Genomic DNA, 23,017 nt, shown 5'->3' with positions numbered 1-23,017 from the left:
GCCAAATGACAACAAACTAACTGGTCACAGCAGTAACTCACATTGACGATAATGAGACCTCTCATTGCTATCATATACAAGAGACCTATTTCAGTGCAGTCACATCCAATTTTCTTATTTTCTACTGATGATCCTTTAACATCCAGATCTCTTGTCTACCTTGTTTTGGTCCTCCCCTACCATATTGTCATTAAACTATAAGGTATCTCTGTGAAAGCCACTCCAGCAGGGCCAGGTTTTGATGAAGTGGCTTAACAATACTTTCAGTGTCACTTTAAGGCGATATTGCAGCGTGCTGCTTCCTACTACTTTTTAGGTGCTACTTCATGAAGAGAAGCCATTAACACCAAAATTCCTTTCTCGAAACAAGCAATACTTTCCCTAGGACTTCTGTATGCAAGAAGCAAAGCAAGAATTGAGGTGATCTGAGATCGCTGCTCTGTCAGTGTCCCACTGCAGTGCAGCCACTGCACCCACGTACAGATGGTGCTAATGCCTGCAGCATTCACTGACGCATCGGCAGCCAAGATTAGCAGTGCCAACAGTCACACACTTCCGAAGCCGCAGGGCAAGAAACAAACAGATTAGAGGCTTGGACTTGTCTAGTGTGAATATTTGGTGCATAATTCACAATGACCGACTCATTGAGTCACAAGACTTTCTCTGCACTTTCTTCTTAATAAAACAATATAATGCTTAATTTGAACCAGAAAGGCAGTCAGTTTATTAAAAGCTACATGTATTACAGAGCCCACATGCCTTCTTCACCAATTCCTACAGAAAAATAAGGACTGGACTTAGAAGTTTGAATTCTCTTACATTCAGAGCTATTTTAATTGATCTTCATTGATCACTGTACAGGGAAGGTCAGTGAAAAGTGGTCTTCAAATTTTTACTGACCATTTGATTTATTATGCAATTTTTTGTCAACTCAGAGGAACAAAACCTTACAAATACAAACAGAAAAGAGCCATAAAATCTCATTTGTAAAAGGGTACCACTACACGTCCTAGAGCAAGATAAGAGAAATTGAAAACATTCATGAAAAGACATCAGATAACTGTCTGCCACCACCCTCCTGCTTGCCTTACTTTTACAGTTACAGTCAGTGCCACCTTGCCTCTCTTTTACCATCTCAAACACTTTTACCCTGGCCAGTTTTCAGACTGCTGGTAACTCCAGTCAACATCTAAATCTGTCCATGTGGCCCAAACAGCCAGCAGTGGTCAGTGCACAATTCAGATTTGCCTTCTCAGTGCTCAAATCAGAGACAGAGAAGAGAGAAACATAGACTCCTACTCAAACCTTCTTAGTGCAGCAAATCAGAATTGTTTTTCTCAGGTTTCTCCTTCACACTGGATCTTTCTTCCAGACAGGGACATTTAATCCCACTGTTTTTCTCGTTGTTTGGGTTTTCCACTAGCTCGTTTTCTGTGAGAAACAAGTAGCAAATCCCTCTATTTAAATATTCAGTTGGGCTCCAAATCAAAATCTCAAATCCAAAACACGCAGCTCAGGCTTTGAGAAACTTTGCCAGAAAGGTAAATACCATGACCCGGAAACACTGAAGGCAGGAGGCAGAGCATTTGAGCACATATTACAGCAGTGTTGTAACTGCGGAGTTTTCTGAACAAGCCATGCAAGAAAACAATTCCTTTTGTTGCTCTTGTTTTTATAGAGAGCATCAAGGGTTTCTCAACTCCATAGCCCTTACACATGGGAACTTACCAGGTAATTCAGTGTCCAGCCTCATCTTTAGGAGCCATCCTCACTCACAGTCCCTATTTATTTTTTAAAAACCTCACCCAATAAAACATTCGTTTTCCTCCAAGACCAAAATGACACCATCAAGCTGTAAATCCTCGGTGAGCTAACTTCTGTCGCATCCAGCAGGACAGGGCTGGTAGGGCAGCCGGGGAGGGCAGGGAGGCTGAGCTCCACACTTCTCCCAGCAGGGCAGGATGCAAGTGGGTCTCCCGGCTCCTGCCTGGCTTTCCATGGGCAAACAAAGCTGCAAGTTCGCTACTGAGTGCTGGGGCACACCACAAGGCTGAGAGGCCACTGCACGGCTATTATTCCGCTACGTTCAGCCTGTTACCACAGCTATTAGCTGGCATTCTCACTTTTCAAATCCCCATCTCTCTGGAAACCCTGACTACCATTATTTTACTACAAAGAGGCACAGGTTGAAAGAGCAGTAGCTGGGCCTTCTCCTACTCTCCCCTTTTTGCGTGGCCTATAATCTATTCCTCACAGAGGAAGGGTTTCAGTAAGGAGCATCTCACTTTTACAGGTATTAAGAAATTATGTAGCTATTAAAATGCTTTATTAACAAAGATTTTGGCAAAAGATTTGTGAAGTTTGTATAATTTTGATCAGTAACAGATGATCAAACATAACTTTTTAGTAAGACTCTTGTACTGAATCAGGGCTTGCAAATAATTTCTTCATTAACTTTATTCAGTGAAAAAGGATGGTGGCTCTCCTCCACATCATTTTTCTTCTTTTACATCAGTTTCTATATACAGCCACAGATGATATCAGTTATACTTGTTTCTGCATCCAAAAACATTTATCTCACAATCCATTATGCCACAGAAATGGTTACATTCTTCCCCAGGACAAGTTGAGTGAGGAGAGTAAACCAAAACCCTTTTGCAACTGATCAGCATCACTTAACAGAGCACCAAAAGATATTAAAATATCCACTCCAATTTTTTCAATGAATACATGTTCTTTAAAATCTAAACTAAAGGACATGAAACATTTTAAACTATGCACAAATCCTGCCAATTACAAGTTAATTGCAAAATAGTTCAAAGCTTAGAAAAACAATCTGGGGGAAACATTCCCCTCCAATGAAATCAGAGCAAAATTCTTTGAAAACAATGTCAAAGGCTGAAGGCCTGAGCACCAAACAATGAGAGTCAAACTGACTGCAGTCGTACTGCTGCCTTTCACAGGGCAGTAGTTGTAGCTGACTGCAGCTCAGAAAAATGCAACACAAAAAACTGGATGAGCTCCATGGCTAACCTGTGATGTTCACATGTACGTTGATGGATGGAGGGGAAGTTCCCAAGTTGGTCTCCACTGGTAGGAGACCTCAATGGCAGAGTTAGAGAGACGGTGGAGTCACAGCTAGTAAAAGCACCTCTTAACAAGCACAGCCCACTTCTATTGGAATTACCAAGAAGCAGCTCCAACATCAGTGTCCCCCTGTGCCCTTTAAGGCGCAACAACATAAATCCATTTTTAGGACTCGAAAACAGACATTGACACAAACTGTGTTCCTAAAGTATGACATCTTGCTCACCAGAAGACTGTGCAAACTCTAAGCTAGTTTAGTCACAACATTAAATGTATGCTTATTTTGCTACATACGTTTTATTTAAAATTTATTTATGCCTAGGGAAGAAGGAGTCTTGTGTTAGGAGAACACTCAGGAGAAACTTCTGAAGGTTGGGGTAATTTGTTGTTAGTATTTTTGCATCTGGCAATAACTCTGTCTTGGAAGAATACCACACAGACAGGAATGTGTAAGGATAAAAGCACCTGGAAGTCCTAGTCACTCTATATACTCTTAACCTGTCACCATTGTCAATTTATAGGATTTTGAGTTGTGGTTTTCTGCTTTATTGATTTTCTTATTTTATTGATTGCATGCTAGCATGGCATATCTAGGGATGTGAGCAAAACAATTATCATTAGGATTTGCCAGAGTTCTTACTGCAGGAACCATGGGATTTTGTTTGTTATCAGCTTCTCTGTACCCTGAAAAGGATATTTTGAACTTCAAGTCCCACCATGTCAGCACTTTGTCTCTAACATCCAGAGGTGGCAAGAAGCATATTTAAGATAAAGGACTTGATAACCAACATTAGCAAACAGGAAAACAATTATGGAGTATGCACTGAGTGTGTTACACTGGGGCCCACCATTTTCCCCCAGTATTGACATTCCTTTCTCTTATGTTTACTTTTCTCTTTTCAGATTAACACAGTTTAAGAACATATCACTGATAGTGGTAGTCAAGCTTTGAGACTGTAATATTACTCTATACATAGTGATGTAGCTAGGAATCCTTCCTTATCGATCCCACTTACCCTCTCCATTTATCCTGTGTTACAGAGATGACAGGACATTGGAAGTGACAGCTTCCAATATTGTTAGTTTAGATAAAGGTAATTCATTAGGCACCTCCACATCCTCATCTGAACTAGATTCATTTTTAGAAAATCTTCAGATGTGTCAAAAGGGAACTGAGGGGATATACATGCTGCACATCAGGGTTTTCAGATTTCCAAAGTGTGCAGCCATTTTCCCATATGAGTTTTAAGGAAATATTTATTGTATTTAGTCAGAAACTGGAAAAGCCATCCCACTAATGCTAAAAAAAAAATATGCCTCCCATTACTAACTAGGTATCAGTAGCCCAAGAGAATCATTTTCTACTCACTTAAGAGACAAGCTGTTCTTTATCACTGGGATTTAAAGCATCAATCATGCTAGGCCACCTAAAAAGTTCAGTTGATATCCCATTACTGTTTATACCTAAAAGTTTAAAATTAAATAAACCATTTCTGAGAAAGGAGTTATATTCTAACCTGCCATAAAAATTAAATGAATTTGGCACATTTTCTCCACACATGTAAGTCATGAGCTCTTAATGTGAGTGATTTACTCTTTTCCATCCTCGGAACATGAGCTGCTGCAGGAGTGTAAAGCCTTACTTCAGCTAATACTCTGGAGTCCATCTCATGAGTTTGGTTAGATAAAAAAATATAAAAAATGAACAACCCACAGTGAACAAAAAAGTTATCATTTGCCCTTCTCCAGACTATCTGATATCATTACTCAGTTATGTGTATTCTTGACTGGAAAGCTGATGCTGATTGCATAGAAGTCATTTCATAGGATTTTAAGAAATATGAGTAAAGCAGCACGGTAAAGGTAGAGGTTACACATAATGAAGTCTTAGCATTGCAGTTACCCTGGTAACTTTGACTGTCCTCTTGCCTAGGTTTCTACATATCATCAGGGCATTTAGGACCAAATATAAAACAGTCCTTTGCTGAGGGGTTCCACATTTCATGTCCCTTGTCAATGCTAAGCCCTCAGGACTTCAGGCAAGGGGACGCTAAAGGAATATGGTAGCTTTAGAGAACAGGCCCTTGAGCCAGACATTTAGCTTGTGAAAACAACTGTAACTCATTGATTTTAACAGACTACAAAAAAAATTAGTTACTCCATACAGAAAGCAATGCACACCCTCATTTCCATCTGCCATAGCTCTTCGTAGTTGTTTTTAGGAACACTGATATATGTAACCCTCATTAGGCAGAAGCCTAAAGAGGCTGTGAACCATTTTGATATCACAAAAACCTGTCTACATCACGTAGAAATGAATTCAGATACAAGGCAGTGTTCAACTTTCTCCATTGCAGCAGCCCAAAGGTAACACTGTAGTTTCTGCCAGTGCCCCAGAGGTAGCACGAGACTGGCTCTCCTCCTGCACAGCCCGCTAGTAACTAGTGAGCCCAGAGTCAGGAACAGGATTAATGTCCATAATGTACTTCTGCTGCAGCAGACAGATTTTTATCTTCTCCGAAACTTAGTTAGCTTGAAAGCTATCTTGCACACATGATATCTAACCAGTGCCGTGTTTTATGGCACTGCAACACACTCATAATTTTTATGACAGGAGAGGCAAAAAAAATCTTTCAATTTCACACATGTATTTACCTGATAGGCAAGAAATATTAACAACGCATTCTGCTGCATAATACACATATATTTTGTGGTAGAAAGGAGGAGGATGAAAATCTGACCTGTTGTCACACCACATTATTACAAACCTCCACTTTTACTGGGAAGATACTGAAAAGGGCAAGTAGCTTTGCTATAACATTATGCTTCCCAAGTGCAATAAAAGCAGGATTGGTGTTAAGCTGCTGAAGCCTAAAGGCTTGATGGATATAATACCATTAGGTGGAAGATAGATAAACTACTTCTTTCTTCAGCACCTACATGCACCAGTGATTTAGAACTCCCTTGAGCTCAGGGTTGAAGACAGTATGCCATCAGAAAACAGCACAGAGATCCTTTAAACCGATTCCTCTGTGAATGCTTTAAACTCCTGAATTTGCCTGCTTATTACAATGGCATTTTAGTATCTTCACACGGAAATCAGTTGTCTTGACTTCTGAGACATGCCTCGCTTGCTGCCATGGACAGAAGGAAAGACAGTCTTGACTTGGTTGAGCCTGCCTTTATAGTAAAGGATCAGTGATTACACTGATTTCAAATGAATGTGTACAGTTGTGTGTCTAGTATACATGAATAAAACTTTAAAAATTCACTTTTTACTACAACAAATCAAAATTCAACAGGCAGTCACATGAGGGAAGAGAAGGAACTTTACTTTGGGGTTTTCACATGTGTGTAAAAGCCTTTTCTGTAAGGATGCTACCCTCCCATTGCGTTAGGTTCAGTTTACACTCTGTTCATAACAAAAGATGTTTCCTTCTGCAGTGGTTATTCCGTATTTTAACTCCCCATCAAAAACAACCAGGGTTGTAAAAACAGATGTGTCAAAAGGTTAAGAAATGAACAAATAGATTTTTTCCAGCTGTACAAAAGTAGCTGACAATCTCAACTCTCCAGATCACAAGAGAGAGGCATTACTGAACCAATTATCTGGTGTTGATTTAAAATGGAAATAAAGGAGGGGATGAAATTAATCTAGTGAAAAGTAAGCAGCTGCATGAATACTTTTCAATCTGTGAAAACTGGATGATGTCTAAGTAGGATGAAAAAATCTTAATGGATATATAGTTCAGTATATAAATTTTAAGTACAAAGCAAAATGCTTTGTATTAAATACTCAATTTAAGCATTATTAAAAGAGTATTAGAAATAAAACATTTAATGGAATAAAGGTTGTTCAGCAAGAACCACAGACATTTTTAAGCCTCATATTTATCATGCAGGTTTTATCAAATCTGTAATACTCCTAAATATTCGATACTTTGCTTTTAACATTTGCCTTGTGTGAAGGATGCAATATAATCTGTATTTCCCCTCCTCCCCATCCCTCCACATGCACCCTTTAAACCCAAATAAGACTAACAAGGTAAGCTACCCTTCCTGTCTGAGTGGGGAAAAAGCATTTCCTAAGACCCCTCTTTTTCTTCTTTCCTCCCCATCCTCCAGTAAGAGAAATCAAAGGTCAGCAAGCATTTAGTGCAGTAGAAAGCACCAGGATTTAAAAATAAATGAATTAGAAAAGCTATAAAAGATTATAACTGGACATGTACTATCTAGACTATTCTTCAACCCAGACACGGTTGTAGAAATACACTATGTACCCTGACATTGCTAGCAAACATGATTCGAGTATATTTATAAACACTACGAAAACAATCACACACAGGTAACATCCCTCCCCAGATATTTACTTGTCATTCAGGAGATTAACCCATGAAGAAAATGATCATATAATGCATTTACCATCTGCTTTTTTTTTCTCACCCTACTTTAAAAGGCACAGAAACAGTAGCTTTTTAAAAAGGTTTTTAAATAATCTAAGCATTTTCTTACTCTTTTACATAGGCCACAATGAAATATTTATCTGTTTTATATGCTGGTCAAAACCCTCGCAAGAGGATTAAATGCTAATATGAAGATATCATAGACAGCGAGAAAAATATATTTAGGTTCTTAATTTTCAAGCCAGTTTGGTCTCAAGACTGCCTCACAGCTACTCTAAATCCACTTTAAGCCCACCCGTGGGTTTACTTCTCTCCCTCTCACCCTGAACACCTAACCCCAACCCCTCTTTTCACAACAGCACCCATCCTCCTGTGGCCACACAGCTCAGTGCTCACCTGCAGCAGACCTCTGCTCAAGCTGTAACTGCACGAGCACCCTCACGAGAAGGAGGGATGAGGCAAGAGCACGTGGCCCAGAGGCTCCCAGAGGAACAGGACTGTCCCCTCTGTCACCACACCAAAGCGTTTGGAAGTGCTTGGGGGAATTAAGATAGCTGCACTCTGGAGCTACACAAGCTGTCCCAGGTTCAACACGCCTGATCCCTTACCTGTCATGGCACCTTTGGGGGATGTTGTGGGTTATTTAAAAACCATGAAAAAAAGGAATTTGATAGAAGAGAGACCTACCTCATGCTTCCACCCCCTCTACTCCCGACCACATCCTCTAGTACACTTAAATGTACACTTAGCTCCAGGTGCACACAGTCACAGGGATTTAGGCAGAACTGTGAGATCTAACAGCACGGGTGCACAGACGCATGCACACACAACACATTAATTTCTGGCTAGACATCACTTCCCATCAGCTGATTCCAACAAAACTGACTTGCACAGTAAACCTCTGACTTCAGAGGTAAAGTTTGGAAATGTTTATCTCCTGTTAGAGCTGGTTCCTTTGGGCAGTGTTAAATGCATCCTCTTCTTTTCTTCCCACTTTCTCTCCACAACAAGAAGTGCAACCTCACTGCAATTCATCTTCTGTAGAGTGCTTATATGGGCACCAGCACATACAAGGAACTTATTTTGAATCACGGGAGGATAAATGCATTATAATTCTATTTCCCTGAAAACCTGCAAGTTAAAGGGAAAAGGCTTCTGAGCTTTTAGAAAAATTAACTTTTTTTTCCCCTATAGATGGCAATTTCTAGAGAAAGCAAATCTAAAAGAAATTAGAGTGGTACTTGAGACCATGATCTGCCAGATCTTGGACTAAAGAAGACAACTACTTAGCTCCCACATGCCCCTGTGCAAAACACTAGCAATACAACATTAAAACAAGAAGGCATTACACTGAAACAAAATCAAGCATACTTTGCATTTATGGTTTCTATGAAAATTCAGCATAAAGCACATCTGAAACACCCAGATGTGCAGTTTGTCTCTGTATCTTTCTCTTTTTCTTTGAAGATTTCAAGAGAAATGGCAAATGAAATGCCCAGCAATAATATAGTCGTAACATAGCTTTAATTCTTGTACAGCTCTGCCAATCCATACAATATGCAATTATGACAATGACCAAAACAACCCCACAGCAGTTCAGACTTGCCACTTAGGAGGTGAATTAAAGGATTTTGTAACATCACTGAGAAGACAGAGGTACACACACTGAGACAAGCAAGCTGCAATGGCCAAAGAGACTGATCGTGGCAGCTGTGCTGCACTCAATGACCAAGTTAGGAAAAACCCTCCGCAGAGAACTTTTGGCATAAAAATACAGGATATTGTTATTAGTTGTTTTTCTTGCTACTTAGTTCTTGGAAATTAAAATTACCTTAGAAATCCAATGATGTACCACAGTATGCTTCCTATCTTAAATTACTCAACAATCATTAAGTGCTTTCTGTACTGCACTTACGTAGGTGGCCAGTAACAAAGACAACAACCCCAAAAAATGCCACAAATTTTTACAAAACTGTATTACCAGATTTTTAAGGTGTTTGATTTGTTTTTTTAAATAAAAGATGCTCTGTTTTCAGGGTCTACTACAAACAGTTCCTTCTTTTCAGAGGATGCAGGCAAAAGCAAGAAAGATGGAAAAGGTAAAAGACAAGGAAACACTTACCCAAAACCTCATCCTACAGCACATGCAGATTCATTTTCACTGAAGGCACAACTCCATATACACTGTGTATCACACTTAGCCCAACAAATAAATTTAATTTCCAGCAGTTAATTAGTTACCGCTGTTTTCAAACACTCTAGGAGTGCTGCTGTCCAGAAACACGTCTGCAGAGCAAGCCCCCCCGGGATTACTTCTGCACTTGTGAAGCAGTGTAACTGGTAACTCTCTTGGAGACGTTCAGCACAAGATTAGCAAGTGGCTAAGAGCCACCCTCTCATTCCAATTTTAAAACCGCAGTTTTGATACCACAGCTGGACACCTGCCATCACTGCAGGCCTCAAAGAGGAATAAGGTTTTAACTTTCGGGAAAATTCTTTTTCCATGTCTGCTGCTCTGCAGCCTCCTCAGGCAGTTCAGGGTGCCGAGTATTTATTCCACGGCCAGTTCTGCACTCCAGTTCCAGAAAGCTGTAGACATACCAAGCGGTATCTTTTGATTATTTAAATTTGGGAATCCTCCAGAATTTCTTTCCATAAGCTGTCCGGGAAATGCTGCTTGGCAAATTATTTGCACTATGGCTAAGACTTAAGCTCCCTTTACAGACTGCATGACAGACTGATGGAAAAGATTTTCCTAAAATAGTAGCATCCCCCCCTCCGCCCATGCACACACAGCATCACTAACCTGCACTGAAATAATCTTGTCAAGTGTTACAGGATGAAAAGTATTTTTTTTCCAGCAAGAGATCAAATGTATTAGTTGGACGCTAAGCAAGCTATGAAAATTTAAGAACAGCAACAAGAAAAAACAAACAACAATTCTTCTGCAATGCACACGTATATTTACATATTCGACATCTCCTTTCTTCTCTCTTCTAGAGACACAGTTAAGTTAGTGAAGTTACCAAGTAGCACCAAAGCCACAGAAACCACATACAGGCGCATCTCTCTAGTAAAAACAGAGTAAAATATACCAGCCTAACTTCTTTCCCCAGAGTATAAATGAATGCTACATTTTCACTTCTTCCAACACAGTTATGGGGTGTTGTTTTTTGGTTTGCTTCCTATTATTTTAAAAGAACTATTTTTCCAAAACCAAAGCTGAAAGCTTGAAAGTCCTTAGAAAGAGAAGCAACAAAAACAAAAGAAAGAAAACATTGCTGATGTGCAACTACACAAACAAGAAAATTTTTCTTTTTTCTAAGGCTATTTTGAACAAAAGCATCCTTTTGAACATAAGCCACACTTAAATATAAGACTCAGTCTGCAGCAAAGAATTAACTCTGTAACTAATGTGAGATATAAACTAACCAAGGAAATCAAGAGAGACTCTTAAGATAAAGTGAGCAGAAATCCCGAAGGTAGATAAAACTCACTGCTAGCAAAGGCAAACTCACGCTTTATGCAATGTATTAGTTTCACATACAAATAATGCTATTTGATAAGCCAATGGTAAGGACAGAGAGCCACGCATTATAAGGAGCCAGCTACTGACATTCGCTGTATGCACAATAATAACCAACATTGACTTTTCCATTAAATAGAACTAAAACTACAAAATGTACAAGAGTTTTGGTCCTAGAAGTATAAATCAGATATTCAATGGGCATGGCACATCAGATGATGTATTTAACACATCCTTTAAAACACTTCATACTGGCTGCTATCACTGATCATGTTCACTATGGCTTATATTATTGGTAGTGCAATACATATCTGTATAAAGTATTCATTAAGAGTCAAAATGTTACCTGAAATTGTCCTAGCATTAAAAGTTAAATTGTAGCTGTATTGGAGGGCAGTATGTATGAATTACAGCTACAATTTATTGCTCTATACATGTTTGTCAAACAGTAGACGTGTCATTCCATGCACGCCAAACAGTAAATTTAAAAGAAGACTCCTGGAAAATACAGTGAACTAACTTCAGCAGTTCTGAACATCACCAGCTACACGCTTCCCTGCGCTTATTAAAACACACCACACAAACCTACATAAAACACTTTGGTGGGCAGGGTTGGGAGGCAGCATCTTATTTAAGTTCCAAGGAAACTACCTATCCCTGTTTTCATGCATTATGACCAAAGTTTGAAATAAGAAATTTGCAAGTGGCAAAAGACTAATTAACACAGGTTTTCCATTAATTCTTGTTAAACTTCAAAGCTGTGTGAATTAAAGATGAAATAAATTTACTCCCAAGAAATGGTATTAAGTATGGAGGGAGCCAGGGTCCCTAGACAGATAATGGTAATTACGTCTTCAGATATGCTTTACAAAGCTCAATTTTAAAAAGAAATAATTGACCAATCCTGAAATTTAATTAGTACTGGCAGGTCTGCACCAGTGGGAACAGTTTCACAATTTCAAATATCAGACAAATAATTGAAGGTTTTAGGGTTGGATAATGGGGAAAGGAGGTGTGATGGCAAAGGGGAAGGAACAAAGGAAGCAGCTTGTTTCTCGCTGCCACCACAGCAACTTATTTTATTTTTAACTTCTCAGTTCTACACCTGATTTTGATTTAAAAAAAAAAAAAAAAAGGAAAATGAACTTCACCTAGTGCTAACAGTCATAGTCACTGTACAGACACACAGAAAACTAATTTAATCATCTTCCAGCTCTCTCCCTCAGGCAGCACTAAGCACAGGGGCCATATCTTCTTGAGCCCAATTTCACACGTAAATACATGGTTTGTGTTCTCAGCTCCTTCCTGGGAGACCAGGAGCACATTTGTTCCTTTTGTGACCTGCAACCAAGTATTTGGAGATTTTATATCACACTTGTCCAAAAAGGAGTTATTTGAGGTATTTCAGGACCCTTTCTAATATGCCTGAAAATTTTGGAGGAGGAAGGCTTTGAATTTCAGCTGTGTGTATCAAAAAAGAAACTACCTCTGTCAAGTAACCATTAGGCCTGACCCAGATCTGAGTTTCACCAATTTTTAACAACCTTTGATTTGGCCACTGTGTTCAAATATCGATAACAGCCCCAATTCAAACAGCAATGGCCACTTTTATCTTTATCACAGATGCTTAGCTTTGTTCCTGTAAGCAAAGAATGAAGGTCAGAGCAATTGTACCCTTCTTCTTCAGCACAGTTCCTCACAACTATCAAACATATCCTACACGCATCTACTTAGAAGTTGCAAGTCCATTAACTCATTACTTCACTAACAATACTCATATTTATTTTTTTTTTTTTTTTAAGTTAAAATCCTTCCATTACAATTACAGAGCACAGACACTATACTTGCCTAGACCACAGTTATATCCTAGCTTTGTTGTGGATGGTATTATCCTACACAGTGTTTTTTTTTGTTTGTTTGTTTGTTTCATTTTGTTTTAAGTAGATAGTTTTACAGAGGAATGTTGCAGCAAAAAGTAAAATTGCAATTTGGGATTCCCCCAAATAAATTGAAAGACCAGAAACCAACATATTAAAGGTAGCACCAATATCCATACTGAGGAGAAGACCGATCCAGTCATGCAACAACCCCAGTGGGCAGCTACAACACACAGGTGCAAACGGAGCAGCAGGATGGCCACCATTTCATCAGGCTAATGTACAGAGAAGCTTGCTGATTTTGTAAAGAAACAGGCAAATAATTAGCTTTAAGCATTTATTTAAAAATATAATCACTTTTCTTCTAGTTAATCATGCATTTTTGCATTTTTCATGGATCCTGTTAATCACACTGTTTATATTGTACAAGCTAAAGAAGTGGAAACGAACAGAAACTGCTGTAGACATATCCTTAAAAAATACATCTTTCAAATTTTAGGTTAAGAACTAATTCTGACTACTGATAATGCTATAAAATAAAACATATTCCCTGACTTCCTCATAGCTTTTCTCTGCCAAAACTAATTAAGAGTACTGTACCTTTTGGGAGGGATGAGGAAGGGAGGGAATGCTTGATAAGGGTATGACCCTTTTTCTGATAAAAAACAAAGATCTCTGACTCCATTCCACAAGAGACTGGATACCAAGAATTACTATGTTTCTGATTTTCCCCTGGAGTTTGTTCATTTTTCTCGTTTCAAGTCTTCCAGCAGGATCAGCATTAAATTCAGAACTGTTACATTCAAAAAATAAAAATAAAAAAATAGTTGGCCTCTTAAGGTCAGAGCAAGACTTTTGGTGAAGTTTCCCTTTTGATCTAAACAAGTCCACCCTGAATGCTGAGTTATATGCCTCTGAGCAGGCATATTCTCTATTGCCATTACGTGTTAAACTCATGGCAGAAACAACATTCTTGCGTTTGCTTTTACTGGGTTTAAAGCCACATTTGACTTGCACTCTTCTGCCAGCCAGAGCCTGGGCAATCACAGTCAGTTAAAACATCCAAGGTCTTGACAGCTGACTGATGTGTTGTCATGTGTAGTTAACCCTTGGAATGAATGCAACTACTAGGGTCTACACTATGAGGATAGCAAAGCAGCTTAAAGAAAAGTTGACCCCTAATCCTCCTCACACAAATACATGCCATAGTTTAAAATGAGCTGAACTAACAGATTGGATCAGATCATCTCTCTTTCTCCACACACACTTAAGTGTGCGTGAATACTTTCTTGAGCCTCTTCAGGCTCTGGTCAAGACAACTATTATCCATAAGAAAAACTTCATGGTTATTCTTCTTTCTACTTGTACACTCGTATTGTCTCATGCATCAGGGATAAATTTTCCAACCTCCAACAACCTCCACCATAAGATGACCACTTGTAAAATATCCTTAATACATGTTATAAGGGTTTGGTCTGGGGCATTGGTTTTCCCAGTTTCCTTGCATGGCGCTGGGAATGACTGAATTTCCAGCTATGGCAACGGGAGTCAGAGAAAGGGGTGTGCTACAAAATTTATAGGAAAATGCCACCTCTGAAATCTAGGGGAAGGGGAGAGAATTTCTGTGTATTCGGGTCACTGAGACAAGAGTTTGTAAGACATCATGACCACATGCAACATGATGACCACACAGATCTCCAAATCCACAGAACCTTCCATGGACGCCTCTGGCACTGTCTTCCCAGGGTCTTCACTCTCTCCACCACTTTACTGCAAACCTCACATTTGCACTTCAGCTCCCAACTTTCTTTTCTTTAAACTGATGACCAGGACAAAGATTCTTTTTTAGCTTGTGTAGTTAGACCTCAGCAGAACAGTGGACAGAGTTTGTCAGGGGTATTTCAGTTACACTGGTCCAATGCACAAGCTTTAAAACTCACAATGCAGAGAGAAGAAAGCAGTAACTTTTGACATATTCCTTTTCTCCTCCTATGACATGATACTCTCAAGTGCAATCATATACTATTATAAAACCAGAAACCTGAGAAATAGAATATAATGGTTTTTTACAGATTTTCTTTTTCAGCCAACTCTATCAGGATTCTCTAGGATTACCTTTATTCTTGTAATCTGAAAGAACATTTTACAATGGGTCTAAGCATTTACCAAAAACAAAATAAAATGATACCTTTTTATGCCAAGATAGTAAAGCTGAGTTGGTTCCATCATCATAAGACAGAAGAAACAGGCTATTGTTTTGTTCAAGCTGAATTGGAGAATACACTGTGATCTCAACTTGCTTTAGAGGAAAAAATCTACCTGCCCACTAGGATTTCACACTGAGATTGCTATCACAAATTAGCTATTGTGGTTTAACAATTCCCTTTTTAGCACTGAAAACATAGCCCTGGACATTTGATTAACAAATTCAGTCCTCCCATGCATAAATACAAGAAAAGATTCTTTTTTTTTTTTTTTTAAATGGTACAGCAGAGGGTAATAAACCACATCAGGAATAAGCACAACATTAGCATTCTTTCTGAGGTTAATCACAGGCACCCAGTCTGCCATCAGTGAGAAGAAACTTGTATTAACATATATTAACAACTTGATTACCTGCAACCTCACTTTTTACCTGACAGACTGTTCACTTCCCACTGATACTGCAAGGTTGCAAAAAGGCATTTCAAGGGAAATTCCAAAGCTCAACACAAATAAAGGATTAGTTAGTGGATACTGCTTTCAAGATAAGGAGGTACACCAGCACTAAAGGTATCTGAACTAATTAAGCCCTTCTAACCACAGAATGTTGACTCTGTATGAAAATTAGCTTCAAATGCTTTCAATGCAATTGCTAGCTACAGAACAGACAACAAAAGTATTACCTATTTGCACAAAGTGAGATGCAAACAGAATGACAAAAAACCTTGTCTGAGTTTGAAGCTGTTTGATTTCAGTATTAAGTTTCTCAGTTATGAATGAATGATGAAATAATGATAGCCAGACAGAACATGCTCGAGTAAGCAAAAAATTTTAAACAGGATTATATCAACCACTGAGCAAATAATGCTAGGAAAAAAAAAAAAGAAATCCACTGAGAATACACCTTATAATCAGAGCTGCTGTTTTCACTGCTTCAGACAGAAAAGAGTACAGCTTTAGAAAGCACAAATTATAATAACAGGTTTAATTTAATTATCGTTGTCTGGAGGATAAGCTAAACTGTGCACTGCACTGTATATACACAGACAAAACAATATATATACCAAAGAAGTGGTATATACAATCCTAGGAATTTGAGAAGTATCACCTTTTCATGAAAAACCCACTTATTTGCAGCGTACAAATGCACTCCTCTATGTCACTTCTCAACCCTTGAAGTAAGGTCAGGGTCTCTTTTCTTCCACCCTTTATAGATGCGTTTTCAAAGTAAATACCCAGGAATATATATATAAAAACCATATACATATATATATACATATACATGTATATATATATATATATGGTTTTTATATATATATATATTCCTGGGTATTTACTTTATATATATATATATATATGAGGGAAATATATATATAAAAATATATGTATTTCCCCCCCTTGATGTGTGACTCCTCCAAACTGGGACAGCTTAATCTCTCAATAAAATGCTACCTGCCTTTCTTCTACAAATGATACTGAAGCCTCAGTTTTCTGTCCTACTCAGAACTTACCTTTTTCCAGCTGCAAATAAACACTTCCTTTAACAATAGTAGCAGTAGTCATTAAAGAGCCTTGTGGCAGCGAAGAGGCACTAGTCTGTAAAGACATGATTGACAGAAGCTTCTCTTTTTGCTTCAGGATAAGATCTGGCAAGCAAGGAAGAGAAAGGAGGTAGGCACAATGAAACATTAAGTATTGAATGGAAAAAAAAATAAAATGAGGAAATTCCCCCAAGATAATTTAACATTCCTCCTTATGGGTTGCCTATAATACAGTCAAGTTCCTATCAGGATCCTTAGGCAAGTCAGAGACTTGTTTAAGTATTACAGGCGAGGAAGTACGCACACGCAGATTTCAAAGCCTAGCCCTCAAGCCAATGAAAACATCACTTCTGCTCCGCAGGCCGTGCGTGTGGTTCCGTGTACAGCTATCATTTACATCCTTATGCAACACAGCCTTAGAAGTATCACATTGCCCTGGCTGGAAGAGGAACAACCCCTCATTTACTTCAGAGGCGAAGCATGTTTTTATTGCTTGATTCCATAAGCTCCATTACTTCATCGGCACAGAGTTAATGAAATAGAGAGGGAAAATGAACTAAATTCACTTCTTAAATGCACACAAGGCAGAACACTTTACTCAGCTCTGAATTAATCTTGAATTCAGCCTCCACATTGATAAGTGCTGGGCAAATCCACTGCACTGAGTATGGTTTTCCCTGCGTAATGTTTATAACTGACATGGATGATTAACAGCAAAGCTCCACAGCAAGTTGGCTCAGGGATGGCTAAGCACTTTGTATTAAAAACAATAATAATAAAAAACTGTTTCCTGCTGAATTTGCTCCTGAAATATCATGGGAAAGCAAGCAAAGGTAGATGAATACCGAACTACAGTTCCTTCCTACCTGCTAAGATGAAACATGACAGCATACCCTTTCTCCTGCAATGTAAGAAAACAAACACAAGTGCCTAGCCATGGGCATGTCAGCCTCTCTGAATGTATGCAACACTTCAATCACTTAAGCCTATGCACTTGTTTAAATGCATTGTTCTGATAAATTTGCAGTACTGAGTCCAAATATGCTGGTTTCTCTTGCAATAAGCACTTTAAGATTGTTTTATATATACTAGTGCTAGAATCACTTTTATTAGCAGCACAGCTTACAGGAAGCATTTCAAAACTTTCTTAATTTTTTAAGCAGAGAAATGGCATATCCAGTATAAATGTTTCCTGGACATTCCACTCCACATCTCACTCAAACACAAAGTGTTGCTCTAACGTCTCAGAGCATCTTCAAATGCATTGAATGAGCTTCAGCAGACTACTGTGTGCTACCAGTCATAATCATATTGCAGCACAAGGACACAGCACGGTGATATTAAGGTGTTGTGCCAGTCATACAACAGGGCAGTTGTCTTTACAAGCCCAAAATGAGCCCGTGAGCCTCCTGGTGTGACTCAGCACCAACTCAGAGGTCTCCTCGCACACGTGGGTACCTCTGCAAAATCCAGCTGTGCTGCTGGAGCCTCTCACCGGATACAGGAAGAGGGAAACGCAGTATGTAATAATGCAAGTACTATAAAGGATTTTCAGCTGGGCCCCAGTCTTAACCAAATGCATGCAGTAATATCTTCCTTCCTCCACACAAAGCACCTTGAAAGTCAGAGTCTTCTATGCAGTCCTGGAAAATCATGTAAACAAACTGGAAATAGAACAGGGTCTACGTAAACGTACAAAGATGACTGCTTCCAACCGGCTCACAGATTGCTTAACCATCCCATGGCGAATTAAGACAAAAGCCTAAGTTCTTAATGACTAATTTGGAGATTAGGCCATGGTTAAGGAGCGACAGAGTTCAACAATGGTGGCCGCAGGGACTTGGACAGACTGCCGGCCAACTGAGTGTGACCCAAAGATAACAAGTAGATTTTTGGTGTGTATTTGCCTCAGGACACAGTCTCTTCAGATTTTGTTGTGTTTTCAAAGCTAGTGGTTCACTGATCAGCCTAAATTACTCAACTTACAGGGCAAGGTAATAGTCTTTCAAAAGGGACATGTTTTAAGCAGAAAATTAAGAGTTAAAGGCAATTTCTTTAGCACTTTTAGCCAAAAGAGTGCATCAATTCTAACTGTAGAACTAAACATAGTGGTAAACATACAGTGCTTCACCACCTTTATTTCAAGTGGCATTTCAAATACCCCTATATTTGGTGCACCAGACTATTTAACAGTATACTGCTTTCAGTATCAAGTATTAATACAGAGAAATCTTGGCAGTTTTAAATTACAATTTGGTATGCAACCTGAAATCACAAAAGAAAGTGTCAGATCCTTGCAGAAAAACAAGATGTAGAGATGCCTCCATCATTTACAATGAATTGACTACATTTGGGGGGGGGGTGGAACGTGCAATAGAGGGGAGAAGGTGAAAAGATGTAAAGGGTTTAAATATCACAAATATTTAGTAAGAATAGCCTACTTGGAGAATCTGAATGATGAAAACAGGAACTTTTGGCAATGTGACTCATAATTAGGACTGAGTCCATAAACAAATTAATGAGCCACTGTCGTATGAGGAAGATTAACAGACATACTATGCAAAAACACACTTAGTATTTCTGCTTCTTCAAACTACTCATTTGTACATACGCATATTAAATCTACACAACTGTATAACATTGTGAAAGTGGTAGGGTTTTTGTTTGTTTGTTTTGACTGCTTTTGAAAATGAGTTCTCTTGTATGACTTTTAGGAATTCCTTCACTGATGACTTATGAGCCCGGCTTTCAAAAGTTTCCACTCAGATAAACCCATTTCACTTTTGAATGAGCTTCATAATGTTTTCATACTAACAAAAAGTTCTGGGCTCACACACAAGAACTGAAGACCTTTCCCAACTGTTTAGTAAGTAAGTTAGAATTATTTTCTTTGGAATACACCCCGCCCCCCCCCAATTTAAAAATCTGACCTCTTTATCAAGCTTTGATTGGTGTTTAGATTCATTGACATTTATACAGAAACACCTAAAACCTTTCCATTGCATGGTTATTGATATTTTCAACACAACATATATGTAGAAAGGCAGGCAGGTATCTATTTAAAGCAGAGGTATCAGTATATTCTCCTCCTGCTCTACTGAAGCAATGCTTCTCAGCCATGAGCACTTCTTTGGTGAGGCGAAGTAGAAAGGAAACCAGAAACACTGAAACCTGCTCTCCTTTCTAATGCTCGGCCAATCTGATTATCAGGGTTTTAAAGTACTCTGCCAAGGTACTGAGAAAAGACCTCAGGATAGTTAAAGACTAACAGCTACAACTTTGTGATTTAAAGAGACATTAAGTCATCAGGTTCAGCACTGTTTCCCCTAATTACAGGATCATTTCCTATCTGGCCATTCATAGTTCAGATTATAAATCTGCTAAAATACCTGTGATCATAGATGTCTGCTATATCAACAGCATCCGAAGTTCAAGGTAACAAACTGAGCTCAAAGTAGCTTTTATATATCTTGCTTTCCCTTAACCCCTTCAAACACCCTGAAAGATGGCTATTTAATATAAGATCTCATTTGCCTGTGAAGTGCAGAGAGGAAAAACAAAAAGAGAGAAAAGGAAAGAGTGAAAAAAGTCCCTCCTCCCCCCCAACTCCCCTCAAAAAATCTGCATTTAAACATTTTATGTAATAGAGGTTTCTGTTATTTAGTAGTTTTGTGCAGTTTTATTTACTCTGCAACCTGAACTCCATTCAAAACCTTCAAAATCACTTCAGACCAGCTCAGAGCTTTAAATGAGTGATTGCTCCCTTTCTCTTACCTAAGATGAAAAAAAAACGTGCATTAATTACAAGGTACTGACTGACCTGGATTAGCCATTCTTCCATGTCAGCAGAAAGGAATTCCTAACATCTGCACCAACTAGGAGTACAGAATAGGCTGTTCCAAGTGGATTTCTTGTGGGAAATAAATAAAGTCAACTTTTGTTTTACTTGGGTGCCTAAGCCTAACAGTGTGTAATCTACTAATGAGACAGTAGCTTTCTTCTGTAACCTTTCAAGTTATTTTAGGAACATGGCAGTATTTAACCCCGTCAAGTTTCTGCTTGTGCTGTTTAATTCCAAATTGTTACAAGACCAGTTTTCCCTTATTTACAAGTAATCCTAAACATCTTAATCGAGTGACAGTACGGAAATGATGATTACCTCAAGAGAAATCAGAGGGGCAGGACTCAAATACAGTCAAGCCCTAGCACTTACATTTCAAAAAGAACACTGAAAAATTGTGAAGAGTGCAAAATAAGGCATGAGAATGATTTACTGTCAGAAAGCCTACGTTATACCAAGAGACAAAAGGATCTTGATCTGTTCAACTTACACAGTCCATAAGTGCCTGTCTGAAGGTGACAACCTTCTCTTCAAAGCTTACTGTTGGAATCTAAATACACTGACATGTTCAGTCTAGAAAAATGACTGGTGACATAAGTAGGGGTAAATTGTCTTTATCATGCCTGATTCTCCAGCATAAGTTTGTGCTTTAAAAACTACATCTCCTTCTAAAGTATGATATAGTAGGAAAAAACCTTTGCAATTCACATTTTCATCTTCCAAGGACACATTATGCAGAAAATGGGCTTGAACAACTACTGCAGTCCTTACAGTCTTCAGAAACTTCTAGTGATCTTTCCAATAGACAGAGATTTAGTATTTACTGTTCCCATCAGAAAGTCCACGTATCTTCCTGAGCTAAAGCAGAACTCATTTTAAACCAAAAACTAAAATTAAAAAAAAAAAAAAAAAAAAAGAAAAAACACCTTTCTGCCTATGCATCAAATCCAGGATGTATTACTTTTACTGACAAAAAGAATCACTGCTGTGGACACCAAAAATCTAACACTGGGCTTTGAAGAAAAATCAATTAACATTTACAATCAAAACCATATGGAAAGTGCTTAGGTTTACTTAACATTTTAAGTTTTCACTTTATATAAGGAAAAAGGTACCAAAAGTATTCATATAATCCCCTGCAAATATAAAATGCCTCATACGTAATGATTTTGCAGCTCTTTATAAACTTGGTTAAGATGAGGATGTCCCCTTCTGCAGGAGCATTACACGTGAAAGTTAGATTAAACACTTTGAACCAAGACTTTACAAGATATTGTTGATTTAAAAAAAAAAAGTTAGAAGGTGACAATATTCTGATAATAAGTTAACAAATGTTACTGTACGTGATTGAGTAGAAATAGCATTTACCTGTTAAAACATGTTCTACCTGAAATACACAGTAGCAGAATTTGACATTTAAGTGGAAAAGCTACTTCCATATACAGAACATATTGTAAGAAGAACAATATGCAATATATAAACTGAAATATCAATTTGTTGTGCTTCTCTACAGATTGTAAAAATAATTACAGGCTGAAATGTTTGAACTTGGATTTTGATATATCATTACTTAGTAACACACAAAGTCTGCAAAATACATCCAGACTTGAGGAAACTTGCCAGAATCTATGACTTAGCAGAAAAAGATTAGGCAGGGTCTAGTCTGGTCAACAGCAGTACTTTCAGCTCTGCAAGACATGTTTGTTCATTCGTTTCCCTCTTCTGGTTTTTAATTCACATTCATTTCTAGAAGAATTACATAGGCTCAAACATGGAACCAAGGAGTCACCCTGTATATCAGAGCTTACAAATGTGTTTATTGACTTATGTCAAAGGCAACCCATGTTGTATCATTTATCCTCAAACTTAAAAGAAAAAAGTAAACAAGGCACAGAAGCAAAGGTAACATTTTTTTCCTTCTACATATTACCTTCAATATGCTTTTTTTACCCCTTCAAGCTTTTTCCTTGCCCCCCACCCTGTCCATGTTCTCTGTATTTTACATTAAAGATTTCCTGGTATGACATTATCAGTGTGTCCTTTCCAGTTCCTTTATTCACATTCAGAGAAGGGTGTGGGTAACTTATAAAAGTAGCTGTAAAGTAAATACACCTATAAACTTTGACAATTTTATAAAAGGACATTATTTGTCTGTATTTAGAAGCAACAACAATACAGTGACATTTTCCCACCATAGATAAGTGCAAGCCTGCTTCAGTTTTGGTATCAAAATTACTTCAGTCACAGCAATAACACCATGGCTTTTAAATTCATCAACTTTTAAAAGCTTGTACACCAAGTTTTATTCTCATCAAAACTTTAAAGACTTAAATACAGGCTTGACATCTCCACAGTGGAAGAGAAGAAAAAAATACAAAGTTAAAAATAAATAAATAAATAAATAAACTTTTCATTTAAAAAGTATTTGCTCAAACACAGAAAATGCAGAATAGCTGTGTCAGGGCTCCCCATCAGGGCTTGTGGGAAAAAAGAAAAAAACAAATCAAGGTGGAGGAGAGCACACATGAAGAATTTACCTG

The 23,017-nt window shown here is 38.2% G+C and overlaps 1 protein-coding gene across 6 annotated transcripts in view; it reads right to left on the bottom strand.

The window, feature by feature from the left end:
• Nucleotides 1-23,017, bottom strand: part of PLEKHG1 (pleckstrin homology and RhoGEF domain containing G1) — a 162,081-nt gene that overhangs the window by 63,171 nt on the left and 75,893 nt on the right. For 4 of the 6 annotated variants that reach the window (XM_048076918.2, XM_048076917.2, XM_048076916.2 and 1 more), the window contains one exon: nt 16,607-16,741. The exons of the other annotated variants lie outside the window; for them this stretch is intronic. In XM_048076918.2, the coding sequence (XP_047932875.2) occupies nt 16,607-16,741 (135 nt within the window). The remainder of the gene's footprint in view (nt 1-16,606; nt 16,742-23,017) is intronic. 6 annotated transcript variants of the gene reach the window in all.

This window comes from Anser cygnoides, chromosome 3 (genome assembly GCF_040182565.1).
Source record: "Anser cygnoides isolate HZ-2024a breed goose chromosome 3, Taihu_goose_T2T_genome, whole genome shotgun sequence".
Lineage (NCBI taxonomy): Eukaryota > Metazoa > Chordata > Aves > Anseriformes > Anatidae > Anser > Anser cygnoides.
Note: the sequence above shows the minus strand (reverse complement) of the source record. Positions and strands in the feature narration are given on the sequence as shown.